The sequence below is a fragment of the Scardinius erythrophthalmus genome, assembly GCF_964197995.2.
Source record: "Scardinius erythrophthalmus genome assembly, chromosome: 21".
In the NCBI taxonomy this organism is placed as follows: Eukaryota; Metazoa; Chordata; class Actinopteri; order Cypriniformes; family Leuciscidae; genus Scardinius; species Scardinius erythrophthalmus.
In genome coordinates, this window is record NC_138241.1 from 9,201,708 (window position 1) to 9,219,752 (window position 18,045).

The 18,045-nt window shown below is 36.3% G+C and overlaps 1 protein-coding gene across 5 annotated transcripts in view; it reads right to left on the reverse strand.

Moving 5' to 3' along the window:
* The window catches only part of mcph1 (microcephalin 1), a 113,129-nt gene extending 97,713 nt beyond the window's left edge, over window positions 1–15,416 (reverse strand). For 2 of the 5 annotated variants that reach the window (XM_081350987.1, XM_081350985.1), the window contains exons 1-7: window positions 15,283–15,387; window positions 14,775–14,827; window positions 13,378–13,469; window positions 13,141–13,259; window positions 3,881–3,968; window positions 3,659–3,770; window positions 3,424–3,555 (exon numbers count right to left, since the gene is read on the reverse strand). In XM_081350987.1, coding sequence (XP_081207113.1) covers window positions 3,424–3,555; window positions 3,659–3,770; window positions 3,881–3,968; window positions 13,141–13,259; window positions 13,378–13,469; window positions 14,775–14,799 — 568 coding nt within the window. In that variant the 5' untranslated portion in view covers window positions 14,800–14,827; window positions 15,283–15,387. Of the gene's footprint in view, window positions 1–3,423; window positions 3,556–3,658; window positions 3,771–3,880; window positions 3,969–13,140; window positions 13,260–13,377; window positions 13,470–14,774; window positions 15,217–15,282 lie in introns of those variants that run through there. The other 3 variants (XM_081350984.1, XM_081350986.1, XM_081350983.1) reach the window with 3 other exon arrangements.
* Between the last annotated feature and the right edge of the window lie 2,629 nt (window positions 15,417–18,045).

The window sequence follows — 18,045 nt, forward strand, 5'->3', positions numbered from 1 at the left end:
TCATTGAAAGTAACAAGATGTATTATTTAAATGCCTAAAGACAGCTCCAACGCCTTCTTACCCAGTGTGCAATATGCTTGATACTGATTATTTGCAACGGGCTTGAGCCAACTACTAAACACACCATCTTTGAGCCATGGCTCGTTAAATGTACACTTTCCCATTGTGATAGACCGGGAGATTTCAGTTAGGGCTGGGCAATATGGCCAAAGGCAATTATTACGATAATTGTTTTATATTAGTCAATATCGATAATTATCACGATAAATGTCAAATCTTTATTTCTTTCAAGTTTAAAGGCAGATTGTTGCTTCTAAGTGAAAGTTGTAGAAACCAGAGCGTTAATTGTGGTTTTAAACTAACTTTAGAGGTCGACCGATATGTTTGTTTTTTTTCAGGCCGATGCCGATCTTTTGAAATCCGGGTCGGCCGATGGCCGATTAATGCTGCCAATTTATTTTGGCCGATTATGTGCTTGTTTTTAACCTCTATTTGAAAGATAAAATTTAACACAAATAATTACTTAAGATAAACAAGATTTCTCAACAAAAACATTTATTGAACACTTGACCAATCTGCACTTGTACAAAAGACAAAAAGACCTTGAGATATGTTTGGTAATTGTACCTGAATGAATTTAAAATGAATTTGCTACATTTCGGATTAATATATTTGTTTTCCTTAAAATTTTAATTAACAGTAACTTAAACACTTTGACTGAGTATGTTTTTATGTTTCCACTGTTCGATCGCATCCGCGCCTTTAGGCGCCTCATTCTCTCACGAATCACAACTCTTCACGTTCATCATAAGACTGCTCTTATGTTATGAAGATACTCGACAAAAATACATTTTGGCATAATTGTGTGTGTTATTGTTCGTTCAAGCTCGAAAGAGAACTGTATTCTGGCATGCTGTTTTGTGCGCATGCACAATATTAGCGCGAGTCTTCCTGTTCATTATGGCATACATGTGTGTTGTTCGTTCTACCGCGAAAGAGAACTTGATACTGGCGCGCGTCTATCTGTGGGTCGTGTGCGTGTGTGTGTCAGGAGGACATTCACAGGCAGCGCGTTCTTTTTTTGTCTTATGAATGGTTTGAATGGTTTAAAAGCATTTGCATGAATAAGAGCGGGATCATGTAACACTAGCCAAAGGATGCCAAAAATTAACAGATGCTGCGTTAATTGCGTTTACAACGCTAATTTGTTTTTTTTTTATATAAAATCGCAGCATTTTGCGTCATATAATCGCGTAGGCTTGACATCGCGATTGCGATACGATTGGAGCTAGTGAACGGAAAGTGTCGACCAGTGCGTCACACCCTGCCCCCCTTGCCCCAGCAGCTCACACCTCATGACTGCTCAGATGAGAATAGCAGTGATAATGAGAGGAGTCAGTGTGGAGATTCAACAGATTCAGATGAAGAGTCTTTTTGTTAAAATGTTAATAAAAAACAACCCCAAGCTAAATAATCTCCTTTGTCTTTTATAGGTGAATATACATACACCAAACTTTACAGTTGTATTCGCAACTATATTGTGGTTTGTCCAGAGGGATTTGTTGATACATCATTCTTGGCCTGATTTCTATGACATTTTATGGCTAAAAATAGGGCCGAAATGAATTTAAGGCTATTGGCAGTATTTTCTGATTTACAGGGTTCAAAAGGAGATATTCTTGTAATGTATCTTGTAATGTCTTTTCATTGAATATATCAACAAAATGCACAAATAATTTTGAACCTTGTTTTTTTCCAATGGTCAGATTCGTCACAAAATATATGCAAATTAGCGCATATTTAATTAGATATAGCCTGATTAGCATATTTAAACAAAAAAAAATACAGAAAACTTGCAATAATTTTTTTCCTCCTATTCATCCGAGTAATCAACTGGCAAAGTTTCATGGTGATATCTGCAAGTTAAAAAATGTACCCTATTCACCTGTAGTGTCTCGCCTTAAAGAGCCAAAAATTGGCAGCCATCTTGAATTTGAAGGTCAAAAATAGGTCAAATCAAATCTACATAATTTATGAATTGCATGACCCAAATAGCCTCAGAAACCATGTATTATGCAGAACTGTTGCCAAAACCATTAAAAAGTTAATTTCCAGCTTGGCTGACGGCAGCCATTTTGGATATAGGGCTCTCAAAGATTTTCCCCACATTTTTGTGAGGGGCACCCTGACAAATTTTTTTCTTTAACCTTTATAGATGACAAATCCAGTGAGAAACGAACCTTCCCTCTCCACGGTCACAGAATACGCTGATTTCACGCAGCCGCCATTTTGAAATCGAAAGTGAGGCTCCGGTGGGAAAAACCCCGGAAGTAAAGATAAACAACAATGCCTTTGGACTACCAACCTGAAGCTGCTGCCGCGATTTACACTATTGGATGTTAATATCCAATATAGGATATGTATATAGTTCATTCCTGCTTCTTTTTTTACTTTCTGAATTATATAAAAAAAATATTTTATTTATAAATGAATTTCACTGTATATAGTCTAAAGTATAAAATAAATGTATGTACAGTTTTAGAATTGACACAACATCATTAAACACAACAATACGCCATCACATTCACGACTCTCCTGTGATTAAAGGCGACACTTCCGGTTTTCTTCCCACCGGAGCCTCGCTTTCGATTTCAAAATAACGGCTGCGTGAAATCAGCGTATTGCTATATATGACCCAACTAAAAACAGTCAATATTGTTTGCGTTTAAAATGTAGTAACTTAATATTAACTAGGCTCCTTTTTTTTTTTAACTATAAATTCAATTATTCTAATGTTTAGATGCTTCCCTAGTTATTTTTTTGTCACTAAAGTTAAGCAACTTGTCTTTCAGTTGTCCCGGACAAGCGGTAATGTCGAGCCTTGTGTTCATTCATGATTCTTTTCGTGCTGTAAAGTGGAACAGGTGATCGGTTCATGTGCACTTGGCGCTGCCGTTTGCTTGAACTGAGGCGCTACAGCGATCTGTCACGCAACGTTAGAGTGCCAAAAAAGATTGTGACAGCTCGAGAGATGACCATGGTCTCCCCCCAGTCAAATTAGCCCATTTCCAATAATTATTGTGAAGTTTACAGTGCTTGCAATTGAAACTTCACCCCGAATTTTGCTGAAGAGCAACTAGTTTGCAGATATGTATTATGAATACCCAGGATTAACTGTTAACCCAGGGTAGATTATAAGCAATGTGAAACAAGGCAAGATAGCCCAGTATTCTGTTGTAGTTTAGAATGACCCAGGGTTAAACATTTCAAATGTGAAAAGCCCTAAAATGAAAACCAATGAATAGTGAATCAAACCATTTCACTGTCAACTCAAAGATTCACATCTCTATAACACCCCTAGAAAAATCACAAAATTATTAGATCAGAAATTAAAATAGTTCTCAAAAGGATTTGAGTAAATACCAGTGGGTGAGAGATGTTCACGTTGCGCTCTCATTTCTCTCAGTCGCTGAGCCATGCTGTCAGAGCGTTTTAAAGAGGGACTGTACACTATTCCACTTTCCTCATCAATAACGAATGGTGAAGTGTCAGAAACTATAAATAAAAAATATATTAAAAAAAGCATAAAAAAATCATACAAAAATTTGTTGAATGAAATAAACATTAAATTAATGAAGCAAACGTATGTTTTCCTCACCAACAGGGGATGAAGAGATCATGTCTTCCATCATCTTGTCAAATTTTTTTTTCAGTCGCCTGTCATTCTCAGGGGTCTTTACAGGAAAATCTCTAGGCTGCATGCAACGGTGCTGCAAAAACAAATCAAACACAAAAACGGGGTTATTTCATTCTTATTTACCTACATTTTTACAGCAACCAGTCAAAGTAAAAATATATGCATGATGTTTTATTTTCTTACGGTTCTTTTATTCAGAAGTTGATGTTTGGATTCTTCATTCTGAGCAGGAAAAAGATCTTCGTCTATATGTTCGTTACTCTCTTTGCATCTGCAAACATATCATGAATTCGAAACATTGAGGTCTAGAGACATCTAAAGGCCACCCAAAGAAATGCAACACAAAAAAAAAAGGTCACTGATGGAGTCCGAGAACTAAAACTGGACTAGTGGCTAGTTGCATAAAATTAGCCACTATGTTAAGACTGTGTCTTAAGAACTAATTTGACCAACTAGCAATGAGTCAAGATGTAATCAGTCTTAATTTTCTCATTCAAATTAGACTGATCTACTTTTTATATAATTGACTTTAAAGGGGTCATGAACTGAGAAATCAAATTTTCCTTGAGTTTTTGACATACAAGAGGTCATCATACTATAAGAATATCCTTTAAGTTTCAGAACTGAAAACTTCCTTGCTAGTCCAATAAAAGCTTTTATTGACACCAAGCACACAGCGAACTATGACGTCAAAGGTAGGGCTGTGCTATTAATTGAATTTCGATTTCAATTTCGATTTCTGCTCCCAACGATCACCAAAATAGTACAATCGAGTAAAAAAAGATTATTTTGCACTGTTCTGTTTTTAAAGAACGCTCTAATTTTGTCTTGTGTTCTGAATGACACGCGCATGCGCACATCCGCCCCTCCCGATGCCATAAACTCTCTCAGCTTGAATGTTTAAACTGATGAGACTTAAAAAGAAGTGAAAATGATAAACTTTAGTTACGATGCAATGCTGGCCCGATTGTGCAAGTGACAATTCCGTCATGTCCCGACTCCTAAACGCGAGAGTGTAGTTTCGACGCTTGCCTTGTCCAACCCATTTTGAGAGACGGAAAGAGAGAAGACGCAGCGCCGCTGAACACTCACGCGGTTTGTGAAATTGCGTCTTGGAGAAAGTTTTAAAATTATTGATTTGATTTTATAATCTGTGTGGATTCACTTAGGCTACTCATACAATCTAGCCTACATGCTAAAGTGAATCAATGTTTGTGGGGGAATTTCCCGCATTATAAGTGGTAGACCTGCGGGAATTATTCAAATACTCACTGAAGTATTATCTGTTATATTATTTATTTTAATAGTTCAAAAAGTACAATCAATGTTCAAATTTCGATTTTTTAAGAATTGTTGAAAGGTGTCTTTGGTAACACTTTACAATAAGGTTCATTAATTAGCATTAGTTAACTACCTTAGTTAACATTAACTAATAATGAACAATACTTCTATAGCATTTATTAATCTTAGTTAATATTAATTTCACCATTTACTAATATGTTATTAAAATGAAAGGTTGTATTTGTTAACATTAGTTAATGCACTGTGAAGTAACATGAACAAACAATGAACAGCTGTTTTTATTAACTAACATTAAAAAAGATTAATAAATACTGTAACAAATGTATTTCTCATTGTTAGTTCATGTTAGTTAATACATTAACTAATGTTAACTAATTAACCTTATTGTAAAGTGTTACCGTGTCTTTTTAATAAATGCAACACGTTCCCAAAGTCGTGAAATAATCGTGTAACATAATCGTGATTTCAGTATTGACCAAAATAAACGTGATTATGATTTTTTCCATAATCGAGCAGCCCTAGTCAAAGGGTATCAAACACCGCCTCCGCAGAAGATCAAAGCCTACTTCAACACTGCCTGTTTAGCCCCGCCCACCGATTCGCGCATTACATGAAACTCTACATTCGAATTTTAGGTTTGCGTCAATCAGTGGCGCACAAGATGGGATGATGACATTGTGTTTTAATGTTTTTGTTAGCTGAGCTAGTTGAACCCACTTTATATGTGGCACTAGATGCAAAACATTGCAGAAATAGAGAAGCTTAAAGGGGTGGTTGATTATGATTTCACTTTTCTAACTTTAGTTAGTGTGTAATGTTGCTGTTTGAGCATAAACAACATCTGCAAAGTTACGATGCTCAAAGTTCAAAGCAAAGGGAGATATTTGCTTTTAAAGAAATCACTTTTTAAGGACTACAACAAACGGCTGGTTGGGACTACAAGACATTCCTCCCGGGTTAGTGACATCACAAACCCTAATATTTACATAAACCCCGCCCCCTGAACACGATTTATAGATTATCAAGACAGAATATTAGTTAGTAGTACTTTATTGTTCAGCCTTAGCTGAAAATCGGCCTTTGGTCTCGCCATACAATCACAAAACAATTAACAAAACACCATATACATCAAATTTAAAAAATATTCACATCTCCTTCCTCTTATTCAAAAGACTTATTGCATGTGGTACAAAAGTTTGTTTATATATTGCTTTGATCGCTTTTGGTGTTCTGTAGCGACGACGTGATGGCAATAATTCAAAAACATGATTCAAGGGGTGTGTTGTGTCTCTTGCTAAGTTGTTATAGTCAAGGCTTTTTTCTGAACAGCACTTTGATATAACTGTGCGACTGATTTTTGTTTAGATCCTAAGAATATGCTGTTATATTCAAAGGAGCAGCAGCTCATTTGCATTTAAAGGGACAGACACAAAAACGATGCGTTTTTGCTAACCCTCAAAAAGTGACAATTTTAACATGCTGTATAAAAATATCTGTGGGGTTTTTTGAGCTAAAACTTCACATACACACTCTGGGGACATCAGAGACTTATTTTACATCTAGTGAAAAGGGCATTATACCACCCCTTTAAAAGAACACGCAGACTTTTTGGTACTTATTCAGCTTATTCACCATATCCCTTAGAGTTAGAAAAGTCAATACATACCCTTTTCATCTCAGTGTGTGCCGTAACTGTCTGACGCACCCACCATTAGCCTAGCTTAGCACAAAGGCAGGAGGTAAACGGCTCCAGCTAGCATACTGCTCCCAGTAAGTGACAATAACGCCAACATTTTCCTATTGACATGTTGTGATTTGTATAGTCACAGCATGTACAAATAACAAGGTCATGAGACACAGCCATCTTCTAACCATATACATACTGGGAACTATATTCTCAGAAGCAAAGCACTGCTACTTGGGCCGTTCCCGCAGCGGTAAAATTGCGGGTGTGTATTTGCTGCCTTTTACCACTAAGAGGCGCTACAATCACAGACTTTGAAAACTGTCAGTTTATTCTCTCTATTAACAGCGTTCAGACGATAGCTCTGAGGTCAACGCAACAACATGCGCCCTGCGGAACTTTAAACGTTCAGAGATCGAATCTTAGCTCCACCATCTTCATAATTTTGTCTCTAGTTTAATATTTGTCAAAAATGAAAACTTTTGAAATGGTCATTTATTGATTCGAAACACTTTTCGGAGCTTTGTTGTGTTTGATTTGATTTGTTGTGTTTTCCTGTCATTTTTATTAATAGGCGTTTAGACAATAACATTTTAGCCTACCTGCTGTTAACCGATGTTGGCCGACAGCATTTATGTTTTACCTTTGTTGATGCTTAAATGGGTAACATTATTAAAGTCAAGAGTTTTGTTTAATTATCCATGGCACATTACAACATAAATTTGCTACATTCCAGTAGAGCCGCTGTACAGACGACAAAACCGATGAAGGAAGATTGTCTTTAATCTGCTAAATTGTTTTGTGAATCATTCATGAAATTAATATGACTGACAGTGATACCTGGCCATAGCAACGAAAGAAAATTGTCAAAACAGGTCCATACATTGAACAAATCAGAAAAAGATTTTGTTGACTTGGCTATAAAAAATAACAGACTAACTAAAAAGTATTGCTTTCAATATAAAAAACAATGAAAATATAAAAGAACACTCAAATTAATTAAGTTTGAAACCCTATCGCACATTTCAAGGTTTAAATAAAGGGACAGTTTATTTATTTAAAACAGGGTCAGGGTTGCATCGAGTTTAGAGTTAATTCCCTTTGCGATGCAAAATAAGTAGTACAGAATCTTATTCTTGCGACATTTTAAATTTGAATTGCCAAAGAATTTGCAGCAAAATTAACCAATTAAAACAGTACAAAATGAAAATAGTTCAAAGCAACAAATTAAGAACAGGCGTTTTTCTTTGCCTCTCTCTCACAGACGCTCTTTTTAGCATGTTTCTCTTGTCTCCCTCTAGGCGTGTGCCAGGTCTTTCTCAAAATTAAACATTTGAGGGTAAAAATACATCATACAGGCTAATAATAATACTGTATGTGTGGCTGCGTTTCATCCACACAAATCACAAAAAAAAAAAAAAAACCTGTAACAAATTATTTAGCCTTGGTTGCTTCAAAGACACAGAATGCCTAGCTGAATTCGCCTTACAATAAAACGAGGTTGATCGCAAATTAAAGCGCTCTGTATCTGCTGCTCACTCCCATTTGTTTCTTGGCATGAACGCGTTTCGTCAACAGTTCATGTTTACACAATGCCAGATTGTTAACAATCATACACACTGCTCAAACATTCTAAAACTCTACAAAACCAGTTGAAACAATTGGATTGAACACTTCAATTGAAATTGTCTGAAAAACCTTTAAATACAATAAATAAAACTACAATAGGCTATAGGGCCTACATTTGGACACATGAGAGATTTATCCTGAAAGGAATTTTGCCTTTGCCTGTTCTGTATCATCAGGCTGGCTATCTGACACTCTCCATATGAAAGAGGGGCGATTAACACTCCTGCACCCCCTCGATAAAGCCACTGAGCTGCATTCTCCAAACCCCCCACAGGCTATCTGAGTTTGAGACTGACTTAAAACAAAGAGAAGTCGCTATTCTAGACATTAGCATTAGCCTATTAAATGTTGATAATGAAGGAATTAAATAATTTAGGCTACATGTAGTAATATTTCTGTCATAAGTTTATTAACTAAATATTTCATTATTTTAATATTTGAAGAATTGAAACGCTACTTCGGTTTGGGCCAGGTTTTTCCAAGCAAAACTAAATACAATCTTCAAACGCATGTTAGTTTGTTGTCATGAACAAAATTTTCAACTCAATATTAAATTCCACAGGGATGTTTGGATCCTTACAACCAGGGTGCGATTTGTGAATAAGAAATGCTTCATGGTGCTGCTGTTAAACTAAATAACATTTATAGAATAATTATAGAATAATTATGAACTTAAATGGAACAATATAGCAAGTTTTCGACAAATAAATTATTTGATATGTTTGGCGATTTACATTTAATTAGAGCAAGATTTTCACTCTTGCCTTGTCCTTTCGCATTGGGAAGCGCTCACATGATAGCATGTTTGAGTAGATCCTCTGTAGGCCTACCTCTCGGTTTCATATGGATTACATAATCAGATAACATTTATTAAATATTTAGACATTTAAAGGGTTTAGACCAGGGGTGCCCAATCCTGCTCCTGCTGATCGACTGTTCTGCACAGTTCATCTCCAACCCTAATCAAACACACCTGAAGCAACCAATTAAGGTCTTTAGTAGTGCTGTAGCGGTGCGTCGATGACGTCAACGTCGACGCTTCATTTATTTATTTTTTTGCACCATTCCCGGAGGTACAGCTCGCCACACACACACCGCCCGCCGTGTTATTCTGCCATGTTTTCTCCCTTTCTTTCCAAACCGCGACAAACGCCAGTCTCCTTTCTCTGCAGAATGCCATAAATCCGCTCAACCCAATCACAGAGCACAATTCCACGCATTGTAAACAGTAACGGTGGCGCTCTGACACCCGGCATCCTAGTTTTCCTTATCTACTTTGCACTTTTTGATCAACAAACAAACAAAAAAATTAATACATTTGACGGCATTGATGAACCTGTGGTGGATTCTGCCGTAGGGAAGAAACGTAAGCCATCGAAATCTAATCATTTACATGAGGAGATTAAGAAGATGAGGCACGCGGGAGGAAGAGAAATGCCGACTGTTGCTTGTTCTCACACGACAGCGTCAAACTTCTGTCGAATGCTGACACGTTAACCCCAGAGGATCTTTTAAAAAAACTTTCAATTCTTGTACTCAAAGTCAACGAAAACCGAGCAGGACCTAAGCCATTTTACAGCTGATCGCCATCAAAAAAGTTCAGAAGGTATTTCTTAGCGATGGCTGATTGAATGTAGCCTATGTTTAGTCCAGATTAGTATTGACCGAGTTCAGAGGCTGTCATATGTGGATCAACTTACTTTGTTGTGTATTTTTAACTGTTTCAATGTGAAAAATAACTTATTATAACTTATTATATTGATTCAATGGATTAATTGCATAAAAAAAAATGGATTTATCATATTTATACTATATTATTCAGAAGTAAGCATTGTAGCTGACAGTGTGTTTATGTCAGAATGTTTATTTTTAAACCACAACCTTCTAAGTGCTTCTTTTACCAATATATTTAACATATCTTTTGCATTTCTCATCCAAACAACGTCAAACTTGGCACTGCACTTACTCGAGCCCAGACAGCTGTCGAGTTTGAAATCCATTGGAGTAACGGTTTCGACAGAGATATGCGAATAACAGACAGGATAAATAATTCCAATTAGTCGTTAGATTAGTCGACTAATCGAGAAAATAATTACCCAACTAATCGTTTAATTAATAATCGTTTACCCCAGCCCTAGTCTTTAGGATCACTTGAAAAGTAAAGGCAGGTGTGTTTGATTAGGGTTGGAGATGAACTGTGCAGGACAGTTGATCGGCAGGAGCAGGATTGGGCACCCCTGGTTTAGACATAGCCTATTTCTTATCGTGACTGAGCTGAGGCAAGTGGCTTTCGGTTAATTTTTGTGACGCGCAGTTCCCGGAGACAGAGACGACAGACAAACTTTTGGGTAAAATAATTTAGCAGAAGCAGGGATGTTTAGACCAGAAGGAAATTCCTATCCCCCCTGGCAAATCACACCCTGCTTAAAACCATGTTTATAAAAACTCTTTCTGTATAGGGAACCCCAAAATATATAATATATTTTTAACAGAACTGCTTTTGATATTACGACTGGAATTATTATACAGATGTAAATTCAGTAATTCTGTTGGATAATATTTGTTCCTTAGTGTAAAATGGAAATGCATGGTAATTTTTTTTTATAAATATATGCAAAAACCGATATGGTGTAAAAGAGTTTTAGGACTAGCCAAATCGATCTGCATTAATAATATAAAATGCATTAATAATATAAAAATTACAGTAGTCCATGTTTGTTCGGTATTTGAACCCGTGTCATCTAAAACGATCGAAAGTTATGTTCTACCACTCGGCCACGAATTTACTCACTGAGAAATGCCCAAAAGTTTGTTTGTCCAGCAATTAGTGTTTGCTCACACGAGCGAGAAACACTCTTCATTCGTCTCATTCCTTAATAGAATAGTAAAAAAATAATCAGCTTCATTGCACCCAATTTATTTTTGTTATTTTGTTTTTGTGTTTTTTGTTATCGCGCTGCTCCCCCGGGAAATAGTCTTATGTTGCCCACCGACATCTACAATATGAAATATAGGCTATATTGTTGTCGTATGTATTTTTAAGTTTTGATTCTATTTTTCTGTTCTAAAAAAATATTCTATTCTGTTTACCATAGTTGTAATATTTCATCCTGACAGTTAATTGACATTAACCCCTTACATTTCAAAATGCAGCAATTGCTGCTGTTTTGCACAATATCCCTTTGTGCCACCTGGCGGTCATTTCGCAAATGACTTTGAAATGGTTTATTTTTGCCGTGGCGGCTGGCGTGGCGGTAATTGCCATTCTTGTTGACTACCTACTGTAAATAGGAAAATGTTGGCGTTATTTTGTCACTTACTGGGAGCAGTATGCTAGTTGGAGCCGTTTACCTCCAGTCTTTGTGTTAAAGGAGAACTCCGGTCAATTTTAACATTGAGCTCATTTTTTTGTACATTTGGAGTGCTGTCAATACAGAGAACAACGACAAAAATCGGTGTTGCCTACACCGAGTTATTCTATTTTTAAAATTTGCACCCTGTTGACTTCAATAGGGCACGAACTAAACCTCCTTTTAGCCTCTTAACATCCTTGATGTGTCATTACAAGTGCACAGAAAATGTGAGTGATTCCTTCTGAGTGAACACGAGTGGATCTGACTGCAGTAGATGTGAAAGAAATGTATAAAAATTATGTTATTTAAGCCAGCGCAAATACCTTTGTTTACATCCTGTTTTCGGGTGAAGTCCAAAGTAGTCGATTGCAGAGTTCACGCGCGTGATCATAGGTACTAAACCTATAGCTACGTGCTATAACGTAGATATAGTGATTTTTGCTAATTTTAAAGCAAAAAAGTTACATATTGTGCCTTTAATGCAGAGAAAATCTTGGTTACGTCTAAACCATAACCAAGCCGTTCATACAAACAGAATGCATTTTCTGCACTGCTTTTCCATTGATTTCTGTGTAAACATGCACAAGACGGACAACTTTGACTGTTGCGCTTGCTTCTCACACAAGAGTGCAGCATGTTTAGAAAGCCATGTAAAGTTAAAAGTTTAACTTTAAAAAAAATATATCTTGAGACTTTTTTGGGGTATTTTTTTTTTCCATTGCATGTCATGTTTCTAAAAATAAAAAAAGTACTCAGTGTGGTCAGCGCTTCGACTCTTGAGTGATGCTTTTATGTTTATAATTGTTCATGGAATTTACAAAATTATATTTAATTTACGAAATTATACGATTTATGAACATTAAAAGACTTAGTTAAAGACTTAAAGTTAATAATGCTGTGCATTAATATTTGGCTCATTGTGACCTCTTGTGGCCTTAAGGAGACAAGCCAAAAGCTATTTTTTCTCGAACTGAAATAATGCCTTTTAAATTCAAATTCAGCCCTTTTGACAGCCCTACTGTAGCCCGACTACATCAGACTTCGTACTTCCTCTCAATTTCAGTTCGCTTCTGTACTCAGTCTGAGATAGCGACCTATCTCCCCGTTTTCCTCCGGCCTCAAAACAGCCGGACAATCAACGAACAGAGGGCGGGCTGAGAGCCGGGACGTAGATGCTGATTGTACCGTGGATGCGTAGATGTACTTCACATAATCTGCAAAAGTCGTTCACAGCCATGTTCACTCCGGTATTTCGCTTTTTTTTTGTTTTTGCATCATACATGTGTTTACAGTGGAAGTTAGATGCGGCTGAGCCTGCGCATAACACACGTCATAACCAAACGTTATGTGATTGGCTTACAGGTAACCAATGATTTTAAACCCTTTTAAACCAATGATTTTAGCCCTACTGCTGGTTTTATTGAGATGTTGAGATGAACATGCAGAAGATTAATTGTGTGTGCTACACATTTTACCTGGCTACCCAGTGGACAGAAACAATCCTTACACCCATTTTCTGGGCCTTCTTCCATGTGGACAGGCGGCCATGTTTGAAGACTACATGGGTCACTTGTTTGTTGAGTGTCTTCGATACCTGCAATTTAAAATGTGGTCATTTATTTTACATTTTAATACAAATTTAAAATGTGGTCATTTATTTTACATTTTAATACAAATTTAATTTGTAACACAGTAGCCAAAAAAGTTATCACCTCTGCACCCATGTCCAACAGCTGCTGGATGAACGGATCAGAGTAATCCTCCACCCGGCTCGCGGACCACACATCAACATATGCCACCACGTCTTCAAAGGGAGAAACAGAACGTGGATAAACAAATTCAAATGCACAAAAAAAGTTTGTTTCATAATAATAATCAAGTTATGGCACCACTGGCAAATAATCTTCAAATGTTAAAACATTTATCACATCTAGGAATAAAGATCTTTTGGTATAATGTGTGGAGGTGTGGCTTATTGATAGCATATTGATATTTCACACATTTTTTGAAAGAGTTGGAAAACCCTTGAACAAGCTAAAGCAAAGCAGCTCAGTCAATTAACTCTGATTTGATACAATATACAGTGCTTAACCAAATTATTAGAGCACCACCCAATGTAAAATTTGTGCCACAGCTGCCCTAAACTAACAGTTTTGGGGATTACCAAAATATTTTTTTTTATGTTTCTGTAAAAGTTAATCCACCAGTATGTGTAAGCTCTTTAGGCAGCCGCACAGTTGGCCAATTCAAAGTCCAGACTTGAGACCTATTGAACAAATTTGGGATTTAGTGGATTCGCACAAAAGTTTCATCAAAAGCAAGTCTTTGGGAACAACTAGAAACTATTTGGTCAATAATAAGTCAATAACAAAAGACTGTGGAAAAGTACTGTAAATAAAAGCCAGCAAGAATGCAAGCTGTTATCAAGGCCAAAGGAGGGCATAAAAAAATAAAAATATTAATTTTTTTTTGTTAATGAATAAAGACAATGTAGTTGTTTCAGTTTGTTATTTGCCTAATAAAATGACAACACAATTTGTTGACAGATTCCTAAAATATTTGTGTTTTCTCTTTATTATGACAGGTGGTCTAATAAATTAAATAAGCACTGTGCATATAAAATGTTAAAATTAAAAATATTCTGATTTCAAACTGACACTCTGCTATGAGACCGTGTTAAAAAAATGTTAACACAATTTTAATCCATGTTTTAAAATAAGAACATCCAAGAGGACAGAAAATATCGTTAACACTTTACAATAAGGTTCATTAGTTAATGTATTAACTAACAAACTAACAATGATCAATACATTTGTTACAGTATTTATTTATTAATATTTGTTAATGTTAGTTATTAAATATCCAGCTGTTCATTGTTTGTTCATGTTACTTCACAGTGCATTAACTAACGTTAACAAATACAACCTTTGATTTTAATAAAGTATTAGTAAATGTTGAAATTAATATTAACTAAGATTAATAAATGCTGAAGAAGTATTGTTCATTCTTAGTTCATATAAACTGAGGTAGTAAACAAATGAACCTTATTGTAAAGTGTTACCAAAATATCTCCTAATTGAAGAAATATCCATCAGTAAGTTAACGTTACCTTTGAGGAATGCAGTGGAAGTCATGACTGATTCTAAAGGTTTCCTTCTAAAACTGCACCAAACAACAGAAAATAAAACATGAAATCTCAGTAACTTATGAGGCAAGCAAAGCAGATAATAAGCATTATAATATGCATTCAGCAAAGATTTTAACAAAGACATATGCACAATATGAAAATGAAAAAAAAAGCATGGTGAGTTAAAGTCCAGCAACACACACCCGCATCATGAATCTAACTCAAGATCAGCACATCAAAACTATTAATCAATTAAGGAGGACAAATATCAATTTGTAATTCTTGTAATTCTAATAGTAATTCTAAAAAGCAAGTCGTAAACAAGAAAACAAGAGCAAATGCAGAACTTTTACTAACTATGCAGAATTTTACTAACTAGATCCCCCTAGTTAGCAACTGTCCTATCAAAGAAACCAACATTTTCACACGTGATGACACGCAAACATCTAAAATGTTTGGTAAGAAACACCGGGCGCTGTTCATTGCTCACCTTGATTGAAGAACAACGCATCAACAATGCGAAATTATCTTTGTTTTTGTTTTACCTCATTGTGCCGTTGACACACGTTGTTTTCATTTGACATTTCGCGGTAATGGTTCTTTTTCTTGTGTTGTTTTCTGGCGGTTAGCAAACCAGTTTCTGTGCCATTACCGCCACCTACTGAACTGGAGTGTAGTAATGTTACGTATAGTAATATGACATTGAAATTGAAACAACAGTACAAAATTGTTTTGTTCAAACAGCAGTGCCTTTTGGTCTGACATGAATGGCTACTGTTACATACAGTTTCAATTAATTTGATTGCTCAGTGCTCTAAAAGTGACATAACATTTGGTATAAAATGGAAGATGTAAACATTCAGTTTTTACTATTTTCATACTGGGGAAATGTTATATTCATAAATGTAAGTGCTTTAAAACAAAGCCATATTTTTTTGTTGTTTTTCAAAAAGAATTTTGGTTTTACTGTAAATCCTTGAGAATTTTAAAATTGAAAAGTGGAGGAAGATTAAATTGAAGAAATGTAGGCTAATTTATCAGAACACCCTGATATAAGCTATTACTATTTTTATTAGCCTATATATATATATATATATATATATATATATATATATATATATATATATATATATATATATATATATATATATATATATATGTTTGGACAAAACATTCTTAAAATAATGTTTATGGAACGTTCTTATAATGTCATTAATAGCTAATATACAGTCTTGTAATGTTGAGAGATACCGTTCTTATAGGACAACATTCTCGAGTCCTTTTATTAAGTTGGCTTGAGAGAGCCAACTTACTGAAATCCTATTTAAACTTATTATTATTATTATTAGTGGTGCTTTTTTGAAAGCATCACTATTGTTATTGCTCATACTTATTATTAATGGTGCTTGCTGAAAGCAAGGCATCATTAGTGTTCTCTTGCATACTTATTAATGGTGCTTGCTGAAAGCAAGGCATCATTAGTGTTCTCTTGCATACTTATTATTAGTGGTGCTTGCTGAAAGCAAGGCATCACTATTGTTATTGCTCATACTTATTATTCTTATTAGTGGTGCTTGCTGAAAGCAAGGCATCACTATTGTTATTGCTCATACTTATTATTCTTATTAGTGGTGCTTGCTGAAAGCAAGGCATCACTATTGTTATTGCTCATACTTATTAGTGGTGCTTGCTGAAAGCAAGGCATCACTATTGTTATTGCTCATACTTATTAATGGTGCTTGCTGAAAGCAAGGCATCATTAGTGTTCTCTTGCATACTTATTATTAGTGGTGCTTTTTTGAAAGCATCACTATTGTTATTGCTCATACTTATTAATGGTGCTTGCTGAAAGCAAGGCATCATTAGTGTTCTCTTGCATACTTATTAGTGGTGCTTTTTTGAAAGCATCACTATTGTTATTGCTCATACTTATTCTGGACAAAAGTTTGGCGCGTAACTCGCCCCACACCGTTTGTCTCAGACCCCTGAGTGAGGTGTCAAATCGACCGGCTCATTGAGGAGAGATGTGCTATATCTTTTCTAAGCGATCGGGTGTACGATGTTCACACAGCGGACGAAAAAGTGGCCAAAAAAGTCCCATTGACTTAACATTGGGCATTCCAAAAAATTCAAATCCAAACCGACGTTTTCACACACACAGACTCCAAAGGGCCTGACACCCCTGCGTCTCTCCTTCTCTCTCTCCCTCAGAGGATTTATATTATCAAGCAACCAATAAGTAATGGCCTAAAATCTTCATAGCCACACCCTAGCAACCAGTTTCAGCACCCTAGCAACCACTAAGAGCTCCCTAGCAACCACCCTAAACCAAAAAAAAAATATTTTTTATTTTTTTTGTATTTTTTAACGCAATATTACACTCGTGGCCTTGCGATATTGCTCCATGCTTGTGCCTATTCGGCCATAGGCACGAGGCCGCAGGCCGAGTGCCGTACATAAGGCACTCGCAACCACCCTGAACACCCTAGCAACTGCCTAGCAACCACCCAGAACACCTAGCAACTGCCTAGCAACCACCCAGAACACCTAGCAACTGCCTAGCAACCACCCAGAACACTCTAGCAACTGCCTAGCAACGCCCTAGCATCCACCCAGAATACCATAGCAACCACCAAGAATAACCTAGCAACTGCCTAGCAACCACCAAGAATACCCTAGCAACTGCCTAGCAACCACCCAGAACACCTTAGCAACCACCCAGAACACCCTAGCAACCACCTGGCAACAGCATCTTGCTAAAAACATCCTAGCAACATGCTAATCAAGCTAGCATCATGCTAACATCATGCTAATCAAGCTAGCATCATGCAGCAACATTATAATCATGCTAGCATTATGCTACCAACATGCTAATCAAGCTAACATCATGCTAGCAACATGCTAATCAAGCTAGCATCATGCTAACATCATGCTAATCAAGCTAGCATCATGCTAGCAACATGCTAATCATGCTAGCATTATGCTACCAACATGCTAATCAAGCTAACATCATGCTAGCAACATGCTAATCAAGCTAGCATCATGCTAACATCATGCTAATCAAGCTAGCATCATGCTAGCAACATGCTAATCATGCTAGCATTATGCTACCAACATGCTAATCAAGCTAGCATCATGCTAGCAACATGCTAATCAAGCTAGCATCATGCTAACATCATGCTAATCAAGCTAGCATCATGCTAGCAGCATGCTAATCATGCTAGCATTATGCTACCAACATGCTAATCATGCT